This window comes from Helobdella robusta, assembly GCF_000326865.2.
Source record: "Helobdella robusta unplaced genomic scaffold HELROscaffold_33, whole genome shotgun sequence".
Classification (NCBI taxonomy): Eukaryota; Metazoa; Annelida; class Clitellata; order Rhynchobdellida; family Glossiphoniidae; genus Helobdella; species Helobdella robusta.
In genome coordinates this window covers 391004-409310 of record NW_008704623.1, presented here as the reverse complement: position 1 = coordinate 409310, position 18307 = coordinate 391004, and the positions used below count along the sequence as shown (strand labels likewise).

The 18307-nt window shown below is 32.9% G+C and overlaps 2 protein-coding genes across 2 annotated transcripts in view; both read right to left on the bottom strand.

Moving 5' to 3' along the window:
• HELRODRAFT_185736 (hypothetical protein) overlaps positions 1-2619 on the bottom strand; it is a 7403-nt gene extending 4784 nt beyond the window's left edge. Inside the window, exons 1-6 of the mRNA XM_009022709.1 lie at positions 2466-2619; positions 2236-2321; positions 1646-1762; positions 1110-1211; positions 799-908; positions 314-420 (exon numbers count right to left, since the gene is read on the bottom strand). Coding sequence (XP_009020957.1) covers positions 314-420; positions 799-908; positions 1110-1211; positions 1646-1762; positions 2236-2321; positions 2466-2571 — 628 coding nt within the window. The 5' untranslated portion in view covers positions 2572-2619. The remainder of the gene's footprint in view (positions 1-313; positions 421-798; positions 909-1109; positions 1212-1645; positions 1763-2235; positions 2322-2465) is intronic.
• A 4807-nt stretch (positions 2620-7426) lies between these two features.
• On the bottom strand, positions 7427-11682 carry HELRODRAFT_192415 (hypothetical protein). The gene is made up of 6 exons (XM_009022708.1): positions 11568-11682; positions 10678-10777; positions 9634-9708; positions 9018-9127; positions 8436-8731; positions 7427-8327 (listed from the first exon to the last, which is right to left on the bottom strand). The coding sequence occupies exons 2-5, from the start codon at positions 10775-10777 to the stop codon at positions 8528-8530; spliced, it is 489 nt and encodes a 162-aa protein (XP_009020956.1). The 5' UTR covers positions 11568-11682; the 3' UTR covers positions 7427-8327; positions 8436-8527.
• Between the last annotated feature and the right edge of the window lie 6625 nt (positions 11683-18307).

Below are 18307 nucleotides of genomic sequence, written 5' to 3'. Positions count from 1 at the left end.
GTGAGTGAGCATGTAGTCTGTGTGTGAGTGTATGTGAGTGGGCATGTGTACGTGAATTTGTTTCCCTGCATTTAAATGCTTTGATTCCATTCAAACAATGAAACTTGCTCTGATCAACCGTTCAGTGAGACACTTTTAATTCATTGAATAATTCATTCGAGCCATCTGGTAAACTGACCAATCACTAACTAATCAAACGGAAAATACTTTAAAAAAAACCAACCAATCAAAAGACACATTACCAACCAATCAAAAACCACGCCACGCAACCAACCAATCAAAAAGCATGCTACTCAAATAAAACTCCGCCCACCTCCGAATCCACAGTATCCGGTTTCCTTGTAATCCTTGCAGATATCAGGCTGGTAGTCCCATCGGACCGTCGCCCTCAAGTGAGCCGGTGCTCTGATTGGTCCCCGCCTGTTGTGACGCAATGATGACGTAATGGTGACGTCAGACGAATAATGATTGTGATGTGACGAGATTGTGATGACGACAGTGATGATCATATATCATCATTGATCGAAATTATATCGAAATTATATTTGCTTTGTAGAGAAATGATACAAAAACTAACTTCTAACTATCTAGCAGCCAATCAAAACCAACCACAACTACCTTACAAGCCAATCAAATACCTCCACTGCCAATCGCAGTCCTACCTAATTACCCAACCAGCCAATCAAAATCCACCACAGCTACTTGACAAGCCAATCAAAATCATCCCTAATTACCCAACCAGCCAATCAAAACACACTCCAGCTACTTGACCAGCCAAACACAATCATTCCTGATTACCTAACCATCCCGGAGGCGGCGTTTCCGGCGGCCGTATCTCTTTTCTCGATGTACTGAGCGTAATTATTCACACCTCTGTATATCTTGTCATCCTCTTTGCCTTTAAGTTCCTGTGAAAGTTTGTGTGTATGTGTCTGTGTGAATGTGTGTGTGTTTTTTTGAATGTGTATGCATGTGAAAGCGTGTGTGTTTGTGTGTGTATGTATGTGAATGTGTGTGTTTGTTTGGTTTGTGTGTGTGTGTGTGTGTGTGTGTGCGTGTGTGTATGTATTACTACTACTACTAATAATAATAATAATAAAGGTCATGACCTTGTTAATGATCAGTGCCCTTTCAAATACGGCCTGGGCATCTTTATTTAGTTCTGTGTCCAGGTCATAGGTCCTCGTAGCTCCTTGGTCATCCTTCTCGGCCTTTAATTAATTTAATATTTAATAATTAATAAATAATTTAATTAGTATTTATAATTATAATAATATTATTATTTATAATAATAACTAATACTATACTTATAATTATTTCATAATAAATACTATCACAAATGTTTGCATTATAGCACGATGTTTGATAAGATCAGATTATATGACCATAAAATTTAATATTATTATTATAATATTATATTATTATAATATAATATAATATACTGAAATAATTAATACTAATATGGCACTGGTATAACGTTAATATAACATTAATATAGCATGACATAACATAACATTTGATACAGTACAAATGTTACAACAAATCAGATGTACGATTTAAAATATAATTGCAATAGCTTTATTTCTTTTTAATGAAAGATCCAGAAGTGTCTAGAAATTTCTAGAGACAGCAAACAAACCCGTACATTTGTATCTGCCTTTGATTTATAGTTTACAAAGAGCCTGTTGTGATTATCACCATCCTCTTCTTTTTCATCATCATCTCCACTGCTAGATTTTCTTCTCACTTTGGGCTTTTTTGACTGATAGAAGGAGAGAGAAAAAAGAGAGATTTAAAACAATTTTAATTTGAGTTATTTTCCATTAGAAAGATAATTATTATATTATATTGAAAAATTTTACGTATTATAAATAAAATATGACCGCAATCTTACTAATAAAACTGAAACAAAAAACCGGTTTAATAATTTATCACTAATGTCACGATATATTAATCGTCATGTTTGGATATGAGGTGATGTCTTGTTAAGCAAGGTAAAACATCGTCTGCATTGTGAAAGTTTACCAAAGCCAAAAGTCTACAACAAATTTTGAATTTAAGTTTTTAAATACATTTCATTTGAAATATGAAATGTAAACTTTATATTTATAATAACTAATAGCTACTAAAACGATACAAAAATCCAACAAAGAGACAAACAAACCGACAGACAGACAAACAAATGTAAAAAAAAAGAACAAGCAAGTAGATAATCATAAATAAAATATATCCAACATTTTGGACAAGTGGATTCAATGAATTGGATTTCTTATCCAGCCTGACAACGCAAGAGGCTGGCTGCTGATCGTCACTACTGCCTTCTGCCCCGTCATAAAAGTGAGAAAGTTTATATTTTAATAATTATTTAACATTTTAATTAATTAAATTAATTTTGATTATATAAAATTTTAAAATTATAAATTTTATAAATTAAATTTAAAAGGTAAATAAAACAGAACGTAAACCTTCTGATGATTTTTTGGCATTTCTACTTTTGAAATTTCGCTTTTTGCCTGAAAATCTATTTTTAAAAACGCAAATGTTTTCAGTTTTTTCATTTTTATCAGACATTTGACTAAGTTTTAAAAACTCTGATCTCGACACAACAAATAAAATCAATTAAGATATGAAACTAAAAGTAAAAACATATGCAATATTGGAGATGGCAAGGGTTTTTAAGGTTTACCTCATTTGTTTATTTTTGGTATTGTAATCACAATATTTTATGTTTGTATTTTAAATATAATATTTAAAAATTTTATTTTTATTGTTTTTTTTGTTATACACTTAACTGAAGCAACATTTATAATAATTTGAAATATTTTAATTCCTACCTCCATTTCAATGGTCACATACATTATGATTTAAAAGTTTTCACTTTTAAATTGTAAACGAAAAAAATCAAAGTAGCTACCAGTTCGCGATTTTTTTAAAAGATTATTTATAATTTATTAAAATGGCAGCTATAATTTTTTTGTGATTAGATCAATTTATTTTTTGCCCCAAATCACGTTAATATCTTCTGGCTCGTTTGTTCGTAGTGAACCATAAAAAACTATTGGTGTGTTGTACTGTGTAGAATTGTACATAGATGGGTGTAGATAGGAGAACTAGGTTGGATAGATAATAGAATAGAATATAGAAAGTTGAACATGTGTTGCTGCTTGTTGACTTCACTGTGTTTGTGTGTACGTGTGTGTATATATATATATATATATATGTACATATATATATATATGTGTGTGTCGTATATATATATATAATATATATATATGTGTGTGTGTGTGTGTGTGTAGTAAATTAACAACAATTTGCTAATTTATAATTATTTAGACCTATCTATACTATACTGTATGTATGTATGTTTGTATGTATGTATGTATGTATGTATGCATGCATGCATGTATGTATTATTATTATTATTATTAAAGAAAAATTTATAAAGCGCCAATTAAAAGTTAAAATTCTCAAAAGCGCTATCTAATATCAAAAAACAAATGAAATATAAGTGAGTCGGCAATGCAAACATTAAAAAATGTAACAGAAATAATTATAACAAAAATAAATGAGTTTTCAAATTCTTCTTAAAAGCTTCAAATTTCATCCCCAGTGCTCTCAACGATCTCGGAAGACTGTTCCATGCAACCGGTCCTGAAACTGCAATGTCTCTTGATGCTTTCTGTAACTGAGTATCAGGAACAACCAATATAATGCCATTGTCTGATCTCAGGTTCATACCACTCGACATTACTGGTTTAATTTTAATTTTTTTCACTAAATATTCTGGGAGCAAACCGTGAATAGCTTTGTACATTAGAACACACTGTTTATATACAATTCTTTTCCTGACTGTAAGCCAATGGAGGTCATTTAAAATTGGCGTAACATGATCATATTTTGAACTACCTACAACAAGTTTGGCTGCTCTATTCTGAATAGACTGAAGGGAAGCAATAGACTTTTTTGACAATCCATAAAATAAACCATTGCAGTAATCCAGTCTTGAATGCACAAATGCATGTATTAAAACCTGTGTTGTCGACTGATCCAGTGATTTACGTATTTTTTCAATCTCTGCAGCTGTATGGAACACGATTTTGTCAGCATCTTTACATGATCACTCATCATCAAACCTGAATCAAGAATGCAACCCAAATTTGCTGCCTTGTTGCAAAACGTAATACTCTCATTCTGTATCATGACTGAATCAATACTGAGTTTTGACATTTGTTGCCAAGTGCCAATGGGAAGGAATTGCGATTTATGTTGATTCAGTTTGAGACAGTTGTTTGACATCCATTCATCGACTCTGGTCAGACATTCAACAAGTTTGTCTATCTTTCTCTGAAATGTATCCGGATTACCACTAATTACTATTTGAATATCATCTGCGTAAGCATGGTACTTAAAACCAAAAATATCAATATTTTCGAAAAGCTCTGCAGTGTATAGCACAAAAAGTAACGGCCCCAGAACCGAGCCTTGCGGTACCCCATAAGACATTGTGCCCACATCAGACAATACACCATTAAAAAGAGCTTGTTGAGTTCTTCCCATCAGATATGATCGTAGCCATCTAAACACAGTACCAGAAATTCCGAAATCATAAACCAGTCTGTCTAAAAGTATCTGGTGGTCAACACAGTCGAATGCTGCACTCATATCTAAAAACGTTACCAGAGCAACATGCTGTTTGTCAATTGCAGCAAACAATTCCGATAATACATACATCAAAGCAGTTTCTGTTGAGTGGTGACGTCGGTACCCAGATTGATATACAGGCATCAATTTACGTTTATTCAAGTGGGTTAGAAGTTCTGTAGCCACAATCCGTTCAATAATCTTAGACATGAAACAGATGTTCGAAATTGGTCTATAATTTGCCATATCATTTTTATCTAAATGCGGTTTTTTCAAGACTGGTAGAACAACCGCATGCTTACAAAGTCGAGGAAAAATGCCACTCGTTAGGCTTAAGTTCACAAAACTTGTAAGAAAAACAATAAACAGGTCCACATATTTCTTGAAGATATGTGTTGGAAAAGCATCTGATATACAAGTTTTTGATGGCAGACCAAGTATAATTTTTTTCACATCAATTTCTGTTAGTATCAAAAAATCAGACAACAAACAATCATTATCTAGCTTGATTTGATCAAAAACTGGCCTATTACCAACATCAGTAGTTTGCCTGATTTTTTCAATTTTATCATCAAAAAACTTCATGAACTGAGAAGAATCTATGGAAACATTATCGTAAGACAGATAGCATACAAAGCCTATATTTTCGTTCCATTTTGCGACAATACCTTTTAGCTATTTTGCATTCTTCATCATACCATGGAGCAGTAACATCACATCTATATTCAACAATATGAAGAGGTGCAATTTTGTCTGCAAGCCTTTTAAGTTCTTCGTTTAAATTATCAAATTCAATATCAATATCATTACTTTGGCAAGGTTTCGATAACAACGAGTTTTTGACATACATAAACAGATCATCTTCATTTATACGTCTCCAAGATCTAACCAATTTACGAGCCTTTTTAGGACATCTGCGCATCAGTGGTAGTCCGGCATGTATCAAACTGTGGTCAGAATGAATGTCAGTGGGAAAAATTCTAATGTTTGTGACAAGGAAATCCTGTGAACAAACTATTAAATCAAGTATGCCACCAAGACTATGAGTTGGCTCATTTACAAAGTTCCTCAAATTAAACGCTTCGAAAATTTCTATCAAATTGATGGCATGACGATCATCTGGTCTTTCCACATGAACGTTAAAATCACCTGCTAACAGGATATTTGAATTTAAAACAGTTATATTTTCCAGCAAACAAAAAAGTTCTTCAAAAAACAATGAGTTCACATTTGCTGAACCTGGCCTATAAAAAGCCAACAAAATAAAATTTATTCCATTTATTATAAAATTAACAGCAACAGTTTCAAACGTAGTAAATTTAGGAAGATCAATAGTTTTGTATTTAAATTGCATTCTAAAAAATATAATTAGTCCTCCGTGGAATGGATCATCTACTCTAAGGAAATCTACGTATCTATAGCCTGGTGGCATTGATAACTTCACTGAAAAATTATCTGATGAACCGTGCCAGGTTTCAACCAAAACAAAAATGTCCAATCCCTCTTGAATCAATTGGTAAACAACATCAGACTTTGAAAAAATTGATCTTATATTTAATAAACCCAAAATAATATTAACATCTTTCTTTATATGACTGCCTGTTAAATCAATCTTATTCATATTTAATTCACAAAAACTATTTATTGCACCAATCTTTTGGGGAATTTTATTATTCTCCATTTTCCTACCGTACCTCTTACTCTGTATAAAAAACCCTCCTTATCCGCAGATTCCTTTATCTTAGCATCATTAACAAATGTTTAAATGTATGTATGTATGTATGTATGTATGTATGTATGTATGTATGTATGTATGTATGTATGTATGTATGTATGTATGTATGTATGTATGTATGTATGTATGTATGTATGTATGTATGTATGTATGTATGTATGTATGTATGTATGTATGTATGTATGTATGTATGTATGTATGTATGTATGTATGTATGTATGTATGTATGTATGTATGTATGTATGTATGTATGTATGTATGTATGTATGTATGTATGTATGTATGTATGTATGTATGTATGTATGTATGTATGTATGTATGTATGTAATTTTACTATTTTGAAGAGGTGTGTGCATATGCATTTTAAAATTTAATTCAAGTAAGAATGGCAATGTAATCATGTTATATTTTTTTATTCAAATGTTTTTATTACAGACTTAATACCTTTTATAAATAAATGCTTTTATTTATAAAAGAATAATGCATTTATTCATATTATGTTATGAATAGTTATTCAATTGTTAATTGACATTTAAAAATAGATAAATAGTTAAAAAAAATTAATAAATAATTAAAAGAAATTAAAAATAAAATATCCATCATTCCATTCCACTCTATGGATCATCACCAGCATGGCAGACACAAACACTACTCTACTGGAAAGAATGACTTCACACTTAGCCACCCCATTCCGTAATCTCAAAATGAAGTATGAAAATATAACCTTATCAGACATCGACGTCTTGGATCTGTTTGTCTACTCGTCAATTTTTTCTACCCTCATCATCATCCTACTCCTAAAACTGATCAAACATTATGATGTTGACATAAAATTGAAAGTGAAACAGTTCTCTAGGAAGATATCTTCCATTGTTATTGATTCTCACAAGAAAATTAGGTCTTATCTTACAATTGCAGACGAAAATACAGCTCTTCTGAATGAAATATTAAAGATTTTGTTGACTGAATTCTCATTTAACAGATGCTGTGAGCATGAGTTCGTGCAAAGCTTTCAGCAAAATATCAACACAGAATTGGTGGGAATGGCTGTTTTTTTCCATATATATTTATTTATTCTCAATTCAAGTCCAATCAAATATTTATTAAATCCTAGATTAGCTACTTTTAAAAATCGCTCTTTTTTTGATATTTTGAATTGTGTTAACTTATTTTTCATTTAAAACATTTATCATATTTTAAATTTGCAACCAAAGACCAGACATTCCGAGAAGAATTGCTTTCTTGAAGATTTGAACATATCCGACACACTCAACATTAATGCATGCAGTTTGAAAACTGTTAGAAAAATTGAGGCTAATTTGGTGGGACTTTTTTTTAAAATATTTGTCAACTTTTTTTTTTCAAACTTTTCCAGAATATATTACTCAATTTCACCTTTAATTGATTCAATAAATCACTTTTATGATCTAGTATTTTAGACAAATTATTTATTAAAATAATTCAAAAATGAACAAATTTTCTTTTACAAATCACTTAGTATCTATTATAAATTAATGGAAAATAAAATTCCTATTTATTTTTCTCTATTCATTATATATAATTCAATTAAAATTAATTTATAATTAATTAATTAATCTCAGGTCATAACAGTTCATCTGCTGGCAAAAAAGATTGCTTTTAAAGTTCAAACGGCAACTATCGAAAGAAATTTGAATGTGAAAAAGCAGCTTTACAGAGTCGTCATTCTTGATGTTGAGGTTATTATCAGCTAATTTAGAGTTTAATTCAGTTTATAAGATAATTTTTTAATGATTTCTCTAATAATATCTTAAATGATAATAATAGTTTAATTAATTAATTGGTTTAATGAATAACTTACTCTATATTTGCATTTGTGTATATGTATATAGTCACGCACACACACACACACACACACACACACGCACACACCTACATATAAGTATTCCTTGTATATATCATGTCTGTGTATGTACGTATATATGTATGTATGTTAAAACCAAAACATGATGAGTGACACTGAACCGTCAAACATCAAGTAACAAATGGATTAACACTTTGTATGTATGTATGTATGTATGTATGTATGTATGTATGTATGTATGTATGTATGTATGTATGTATGTATGTTTGTATGTACGTGTAGGAATGTATGCAATATTGATGACGACTTCACTCGTGTTTGTGGTTGCAGACGAGAACCGGGCAGTGGGCATGGTGTAGGACGTAGTGGCTGACACTTCCAAGTAGGGTTCGTTTCAGGGTTCCTAATCCCCTCGTCCCGATGATGATGAGGTCGATCTTGTCGGCCTCTGCCTTCTTAACTATCTCGTAGCCGGGCTCGTTCGTCAGTCGGGCTGTTATCGTCCCTGGCATCTTAATGAGGTGGGCAGGGGAAGGATCATTTTTCAAATATTATGTCTCAGTTCTTACCGTTAACTTACCATGTATCTAACTTAACTTTCAAGTTTCATACCATGTATCTAGCTTAACTTTTAAGTTTCATACCATCTATCTAACTTAATCTTCAAGATAATTAATGAAATTAATTTTTACGGATGAAAAAATGTGTAACTAAGAACAAAACAAACAAATAAAAATTATGAATTGAAAAAACTCAGAGAAAATTATCCCAAAATAAAGAACATCAATTGCGACTCACCTTCTTCTCTTTCATCTTCTGAGCATACTTCTTCTCGAGCTCTTCAGCTTTTGTAATGGCCTCTTTTGCTGCTAGCTGGTACACGTGTGGGTTGACGTTGCTGGCGTCTCCTGGTGGTGTGGTGTGGCGAGGTGTGGTTTGGCGTGGCGATCGATATTTTACCTCTTTTACTTTGTATCTTCCGGACTTAGTCAGAGATCTCGTGCTCGGAAGATATAAATGTATAGAATAGAATGTATATAACACCGAAATCGCAATGCCTTCCTTAAGTTATATATAAATGACACAAACATTTGTCAAACTATAAAGATTTGCATGTTCTCAAAGTTTCTTATCGTTTTTCGCCACACAACAAAATGGCATTGATTTATGGTTATACATCCTCACATGGTAGTTGTTTACGATAAAATTAACGTATATGGTAGACAGGCATTAGACAAATTTATTGTTGGACTTATTATACAAAACTTTTTACATCGGTCATGTCATTAAGTCAGTTTTTAAAGTGAAATAAGTTCGACATTAGAATTACAAAAAAGGCCTCACGTACACGCGTACGCACACGCACACACAGACACACACACACAAAGCGTCCACGTAATATTAATTGGTTCACCTGGATAGAAAGGTGGATGGATGCAGTGGAAGCAAACAACCTCATGCCCATCCTTGTGTAACGAGTTGCAGTAAACTGATTAACGAAATTGTAATAAAATTATTATTATTAATTATTATTATTATTATTATTATATTATTATTATTATTTTTATTCATATTATTATTTTTGTTTTTTATAAAAAGTTATTACTCTTTCGTTTTTTTTTCAAAGGAGCGATAATTTTTATTTTCATCTTGATGATTTTAGTTTTTTTTAAAATGTTTAACACTGACTCACGCCGCGTTACACACACACACACAAACACACAGTCAGACACACAGGAGCGTGTATATATGATGGGCACATCCATTTAAATCCTGCAATTAAGTTGTCCATATTAAAGATCGCTTCATTCAACGAATGTGATGGTTTATCAATCGCTTGATTTTTTTGCACTGCTGTGCTATCTTATGTTTAATCATGTATCATACCATATATCATATTATGTATCATATCATATATCAAATCACTTTTATTCAATCAAACAAAACAAAAAAGCATGAATGATTGGGAGAGCAAAAAAAGAAAATTAATTCTTGTGGGCTCGGCTATATACTATAGCCATATATCCTGTCACACTGAATGCAATTTAAAACATTACATAAGAATCTTAAATATGCCGGATCTGCGTGTCATCAAGCTATTAGCAATTCTAAAGTGTTTAGTTAAGGAAATTGAATTTAAAATGTTTCTATTTGGTTATAATTTGCGAAATATTTGTTAGAATAATTAAACTATCCTTAATTGGTTCTTAATATTCAGTTCGTAATAGCGAAAGTTATCCTGATCGTCAGGTAAGGTAATTATTGTAAAGGTGCCTCTAGAATTTTTTTATAACAAATCTACAAAAATCTCAGTCGGTGAGATGGGGTATTACTCGTCTCTGGAAATTAAGAAACAATTACCAAACAACATTTTTCTCTTAAAATTAAGAAACAATTACCAAGAAAACATTTTCAAAAAAATGCTGACGTATATAATCAGACAGACGGTAGCACTAACATTCAAAAGCGGCGGCAGCCCATTGGCTCTCATCAATGCATATCAAGACTTTCATCTTGTGTGAATCTGCTGCTGCTGTTGCTACTGCTGATGTGGCCATCTGTCGTGGGATTTAATAGTTCATCCGTTTATTTTTTTTTATTTCAATCAATGTTCTTTTCAATTTATTAATTATTTAGCTACAATTTTTCTGATGTTTTCAAAAGTTCGCTCAATTACTTATCCGAGGTATCGTCAATCAGAGATACCCTCTAAATTATGCAGATAAAAATATCATTCTGATATTTCATAATTTCTTTTTGTATCTTACGGGCTCTGCTGTTTATTTGAATGAGTGAGTATCTAGATTCGGAAGATATCAAATAGGATATAGATAACATTCTTTTTTTGATCACCTATCATTTCATGGATATCTGCGAAGTTTCCTAGCTGCGTATGTATCATTCTCATATCCAGAAACCTGCACAAAAATAATTCTTTAGGATGCAAAAAGTTGTGTGGATTAGTGGAGAAACTACTGCTCTTTTGATACGTACGTGTGTAACGTATTTGTGTTTATTTTTAAATGCGTGGAAAGAGTTTTCTGACGCTGGGGCTACATAAAAAAATTTCAATAAAAGCAAGATTTCAAGTGAAATAATTTTGATTCTTCATTATTTAACTAGCAAACACGTGCCGTTTCTATGTAATTAATGTAAAAATTTGTGTCTTATAGGCTTCAAAATTTTCTAATCACACAGCTACACGTTGAATTGTGAGTTTGTGCCACGAAAAATAAATTTATATAATTTTAGTTAGCAATAATAACTACACAATATTCATCAATAAAAGATGTCGAAATCGCAAAATTAATAAGATGAATGCTAAATAGAAGGAAGAATGTGACTTACTTGCTCCTAGGACGGATTTGTATCGTTCGACTGAGATTTGTTTGCACCTGTATTACTGTTTAGAAATATTTTAATCTAGGTTGATTTATTATTGTCAGTCTAGCAAAGTACTGAAAGTGAATGAAATAAATGACGAGTGATCTACTTTTCAAAAGTATATAAGCGTGTGCGTGTGTGTGTGCGTGTGTGTGCGAGATTTTAAACTTTGGAGCATACCTATGTATGTATCTCGCATGCTGTCAAATTACAGGATAATTTGAATTGCTTTGCATATTAACACATTTTTTATTTTGTATGTCTGCGTGTGTGTGTGAGTGTGTGTGTGTGTGTTAGTTTGTACATTGCTCTTACTTTAGCCACATCATTAGAATAATTATTGCCAATGTTGAGGCCAACTTTAACCCTTGGTTCGGTACACTCAAATCCAGTTTTTGGCGTTTTTTCTACTTAGATGGATGCCTACTAATTTTTTGATATTTTCTCTTGTATTTTTCGACAATATGCACAATTTGCATGTGGTAGGGAGGAATCTCTTTGTACTCGAGTTCAGTCCCTTCGACAGAAATGCCAGGCACCTTGACAGTTACGCCATCGTATTAGCGTGTGATGTTAAGGTGCCCTATCCATTGTAGCACGTTGTGTTTATCGTCGTTTTTTTTTTGAAATTGTTGTTTACTTTGTTTTTGTTGTTTATGAGGTACTTGAGAATGTTAGTTAGATGCGTATAGTGTGCAACTTTCAAGTGTTTCAAAGGTCAATGACGACACTTCTCAGCGTTTGACGGGCAGAGGACATCAGTGTACCCGTACAATACAGTACACTCGTGCCGTGCCTTTTACCAAAGTCAGTTACATAGTAGATAGAGTTAAGCCACAACAAGCCAAAAAACAAGTCATGAACAACAACTCCTGTAAAACCATGACTATGGAAAAATTATTTAGATGGAGAATTAACCACAATTCAATTTCTTCAAGTGAATCATCGATTAGTCTCGCCTTTAGATATTTTTTGTTTGTTTGTTTATTTGTTAGTTAGTTTGTTTGTTTGTTTGTCTGTTTGTCTGTTTGTATAACTTTCCATTTCTTCATAGTGCTTTTATTTCTATCGCTTTTCTAATCTAGAGTGTGTTCATTCGTTTTGTTCATTCATCTTGTTCGTTCACTTTATTAATTTATGCAAACGTGTAAATCATGCTAATTTATTCATCACGTGCAGATGCAGCTAAAAATAACTCTGGGCCCTATATCTCACCTCAACGCAATTTTCAACTTCGACGACGGTGAAGTTGGTGATGATGATGACGGCCATGATAATAGTCTTAGGGGTAGAATAGTTATCCAAAAATGTAAAGACGATGACGATGATGATGATGACGATGATGATGATGATGCAATCGGAAGAATCGCTGACGATGATGCCGATAATCTTGACAGGTTTTTGGTAAGGAACTTTAATATCATTATCATTATTATTATTATCATTATCATCATCATTATTTTTATTATTATTATTATTATTATTGTTATTATTATTATTGTTATTATTATTATTATTGTTGTTATTATTATTGTTATTATTATTATTATTATTATTATTATTATTATTATTATTATATACATTCTTTATATTGATCTTATTATTATTCACATTATTATTCATACTATTATTCATATTCATATTATTATTTATATTATTATTTTTATTATTATTATTATTCATATTATTATTGGTTATAACTAATGGTGAACTATTTTTAGGGCAAACTCTTGAGGGGGGCTGTCCAGAGGGCCGTCCTCGAGTTCAACATCAGCATAAACGTCCCCTACCTGTCTAATATCTTCCAGCACTTCTACAACTCGCATCAATACGACAAATGCCTGAATAATAATAACAACAATAACAATAATAATAACAATAATAATAATAACAGCAACAGCAATAGTAATATAAATAAACAAGATGGTAGTTTGAAGCAATTGCTTAACTCAAAGCAATATGCTGATGATATGCAGTGCAACTTTAATAATAATAATAATAATAATAATGATGATAATGATTATAACAACAACAATAATAATAAAAACAATAGTGTAACTAAGTTTTTGAACACGAATTTTAGCACTATTGCAAAAGAAGTAAGATATTATTATATCATGATGACGAAAATTATCATGACGATGAAGACGTTGGTTGTTATGATGATGATGGGGTGGTGGTGATGATTGTAATGATAAAAATGATGATGATGATAGATGGATAATTAAGAAGCGATAGTGTCCTATTGTTGCACTGAGCGCGTTCGAACGCAAACAGATCCCCGTCTGTCACATGCATATGACTCCACGCACGTGCGTGTGTGTATATGTGTGTTGTTGTTGTTGTCGTTTGTGTGTATGTGTGTGTGTGTGTGTGTGTGCGTGCGTGTGTGTTGTCGTTGTGTGTGTGTGTTGTTGATACCTCAGAAAATTAATTTCGACATAATAACAAGGATTATTATTATTATTATTATTATTATTATTATTATTATTACTACTATTCTTATTATTCCCATCATGACGATAATAAAATTTATTATTATTATTATTTACTATTTTCCGCGCCAGCGCTTGATGACGTCATCGACTCCTGGAACGCCGCTAATGAAACACTTGCACTGTAGCCGCAACTACGTCATCAACAACAACAACAATAATAATAACAACAATAACAACAACAACAATAATAATAATAATAATGCACTCTTCTACAACAATCTGAATTATTCTCCTTCCGCGTTCGACGTTCTGATGGTTAGGCTGATCAAGATTGAATCACTGCTCCTACCTTTGCAAGGTTAATCGTCGAGGGATTGGAGGAATGAATGAGTGATCGGATGAATGAATGAGTGAAGGAGTGAGCGAATGAATGAATGAATGAATGAATGAGTGAATGAGTGAGTGAGTGAGTGAATGAGTGAGTGAATGAGTGAGTGAATGAGTGAGTGAATGAGTGGATGGATAGATGAATCGATGGACCTTCGAATGCATGAACGTATAAATTAGTAAATGGATGAATGAATGTTTAAATGATTGAAAGAATGTATGAACAAGAGGGTGAATGAATCTAAACATGTTGGAAGGAACAAAATGATGAATGAATGAATGAATGTTCAAATGAATGAATTTATATACACACGCACACGCATACGCAGCTTACAATGAAATCTACTGCTCTGTGACTATAAGAATTGAACAACAACCTCAACAACGACAACTGTACAATAGATCGTCACCATTGCAAAAATTGAAACAACAACATCAACAACTACAACATCAACAACAACAACATCAACAACAACAACACCAACAACATCAACAACAACAAAATGATATACAAAGTTACTCCTGCTACCAGCATACAAAAGAATCTTCGCACATCAAGAATTCGAAAAATCCCTACTTTGATGAAGCCTTTTTGTTGTTAGTTTTTTTTTCTGATTTGACAGTTTAAAATAATATTTCAATATTTTGTTCTTGTTTATCAAGTAACATACACACCACACACGACATACAAACACACCAGACGACATACAAACAATCCAGACGACATACAAACATTCAAGACTACATACAAACATTCCAGATGACATAGATACACACCACACACTACATACATACACACCACACACGACAGACTTTATAAAATTAAAATGAATATCTACATACTACACACACACACAGTCCAATGAAGATTCTCAATTGCTATCTCCGGATCCAAGTATTCTCATACGTTCAAGGTTGGTTATTTGTATCATTGTAGTCGTTCGTTCGTTCGTTCGTTTGTTTGTTTTTCCATTCATTCATTTGCTCATTCATTCATTCATTCATTCATTCATTCATTCATTCATTCATTCATTCATTCATTCATTCATTCATTCATTCATTCATTCATTCATTCATTTATTCATTTATCTGCTCATTCACTCATCTATCCATCCATTTATTTATTCGTTCATTTGTTTATTCATTCTATCTATCATTCAATCATCCATTCATTCATTCATCTATCCATTAATTAAATAATTCATTTATTCATTCATTCTGTCATTTATCCATCTACATTCATTCATTCAATAATTCATTCCATTCCTTAATTCATTCATTCCTCAATTCATTCCTCCCTTCAACAACGCAGATAAATTCGAGCTGCTGTGCGCCACTATTCAGCCTGTGAAACAGCTGATAGACGCGCCGCGCAAAAAATTCATACCACTCTTTCTTGTGGACTCTAAAGCCGCTACCACTACTACCACCACTACTACTACTACTACTACCACAAACAATAACAATAATAATAACAATAATGTTAATACGAAATTGTTCAGTTTCAATAGCAGGAGCGTTAGAAACGCGGACAGTTTGACTAGCAATAATAATAATAATAATAATAATAATAATAATAATAATAACTGCTGTGATGATGATGGTGGTGGTGATTTTTTCATGTCCCGTTATCCACTCACGAATGTTATCGCCGGCACTCTCAATGCCGAAGTAATTATTATTATTATTATTATTATTTATTATTATTATTATTCATTATTATTTATTATTATTTTAATTTATTATTATCATATATTGTGTGCGATCAAATGTAACTGGACGGCTTTCATACCGTGCTGAGTGATAGGGCGAGATGAACGGAGGAATGAATGGAGGAATGAAGGAATGAGTGTATGAATGAAATAATAGATGGATGGACGGATGAATGAATGAATGAATGAATGAATGAATGAATGAATGAATGAATGAATGAATGAATGATAAGAAAATCCTTGAAAAAATTAACCATCAGTTTTTATACATGCTGAATGATTACTGTCATCATACGAATTTGACGACATCATCAACAGCAACTTATTTGAAGGTTGGCTGGTTGATTGATTAGTTGGTTGGTTGGCTGACTGGTTGTTGGTTTGTTGGCTGGCTGTTTGGCTGGTTTGTTGGCTTGTTGATTGACTAGTTGGTTGGCTGGCTGGCTGACTGGCTGTTTGGTTGGTGTGTTATTATTATTATTTTTGTTGTTGTTGTTGTAGTATTAGTAGTTGCTGTTGTTTTTGTTGTTGTTGTTGTTGTTGTTACAAATCATCCAATTCGGGCTTTCATCATTTGAAATCTTAATCATCAAATTAATTAATAAGTAAGTAAGTAAATAATTAGTGCAATCAATCAATCAATCAATCATGGAACAGAGTCCTGGAAACAGGCTGAGAAATAATAATAATAATAATAATAAGGATGATGATGATGACGATGATGAATATGCGGATGGACATTACGTTTGTGATGATGGTGACGATGAGGAAGATAAGAGGGTTGATGGAAAAAGAGACGACTTTCCATCCTATGAGAACTCCAGTCTAACCCTCAACTCGGATCAAAGTTAGATATATCGAAATTATATTGTTCAAATAATTATTTTTTTGTAATAATATTATCGATATAATTGTCCCGCCTGCATTTAAAATTCTACTCGTCGTGCTATAAATAACCATTTAGATTGGGCTGGGCCCCGCCTACATTTCATAATGTCCTATAGATAAACATTTAGATTGGGCTAATTTTATTAACTCCACCCACAAAAGTTTGAGTTTTGTCAAAAATAATTGGCATGTGTTGGTTTTTTTTTTATTTTCAAATGGTTTTCTCCATGATGTGTAGGACTGTCGACAAGTGAGAAGCAGTGCACCTCGCTGAAGAGGGATGGTATTTGCGTCGTGGTTTCTTTCGATGAAGAGAAGAACGAACAGTTTCACCACAACAACAACAACAGAAACAACAACAGCAGCAGCAAGCACTGGTCGATATTCTCGTCAATAAGAAAAAAGAGGAACAGCAACAGTCTGAAAGACAAATCAAGATCCCAGAGCGCCGACCCGACGACTGCAGCTACCTCAAAATCGCCACAAACGACGTCGACGACAAAATCGCCACAGATGACATCCACACCGGTGATGCCATCGCCACGCATGCAGACGTCAGCAACACTCACGCCCCTACCGTCACGACCGTCTGCTGCAGCCGACCAATCATATCTCTACACTCCAATCAGGAGTCCTTACAGGCAATGCGATGTCTACTACAGTTAAGTTTGGCTCAATTTTTTCTCTCTCTCTCTCTCTCTCTCTCTCTTGGCCTCTTTTAATCACTCTCCCTTTCTTCTCATTCTCTCCATCTACATTATTCATTAATGTGTGAATAAGCCTGGGTCAAGGCCGGACCACACACATTGTCTGCAATTTTAGCCATTAAATAATCTTGCTGCTCTGATTTTTACATGTTAGTTCGTATCCTATCATGTTGTCTGTACATTTTGCATCGTTTTATTTGCTATTGCTCATTCATTAATACTCTGTCTTCAGTTTAGATAGTATCTTTTATGATATAATTTTATTATGGTATAATTGTTTTATGGTGATACACACACTCAACACAACACACATACGCATAACACACAAACAGACAAACACACGCACGCACACACACACGCACAGATCAGAGCATATCTCAGCAACAGGGCAAGCAGCAACACGTGAAAAAGTTGCAACAGTTGAGCAACAGTCTCCGCAACATTTTCAAGAAACCCCATCAACAGTCTCTCGCTGCAACCCCGCAACATGGGCGGCAACAGGATACTGCAATGGCAGCGGCAACAACGGCGATGACGTCATCGTCATTTAATGTCACCCCGTCTTCTCAGAG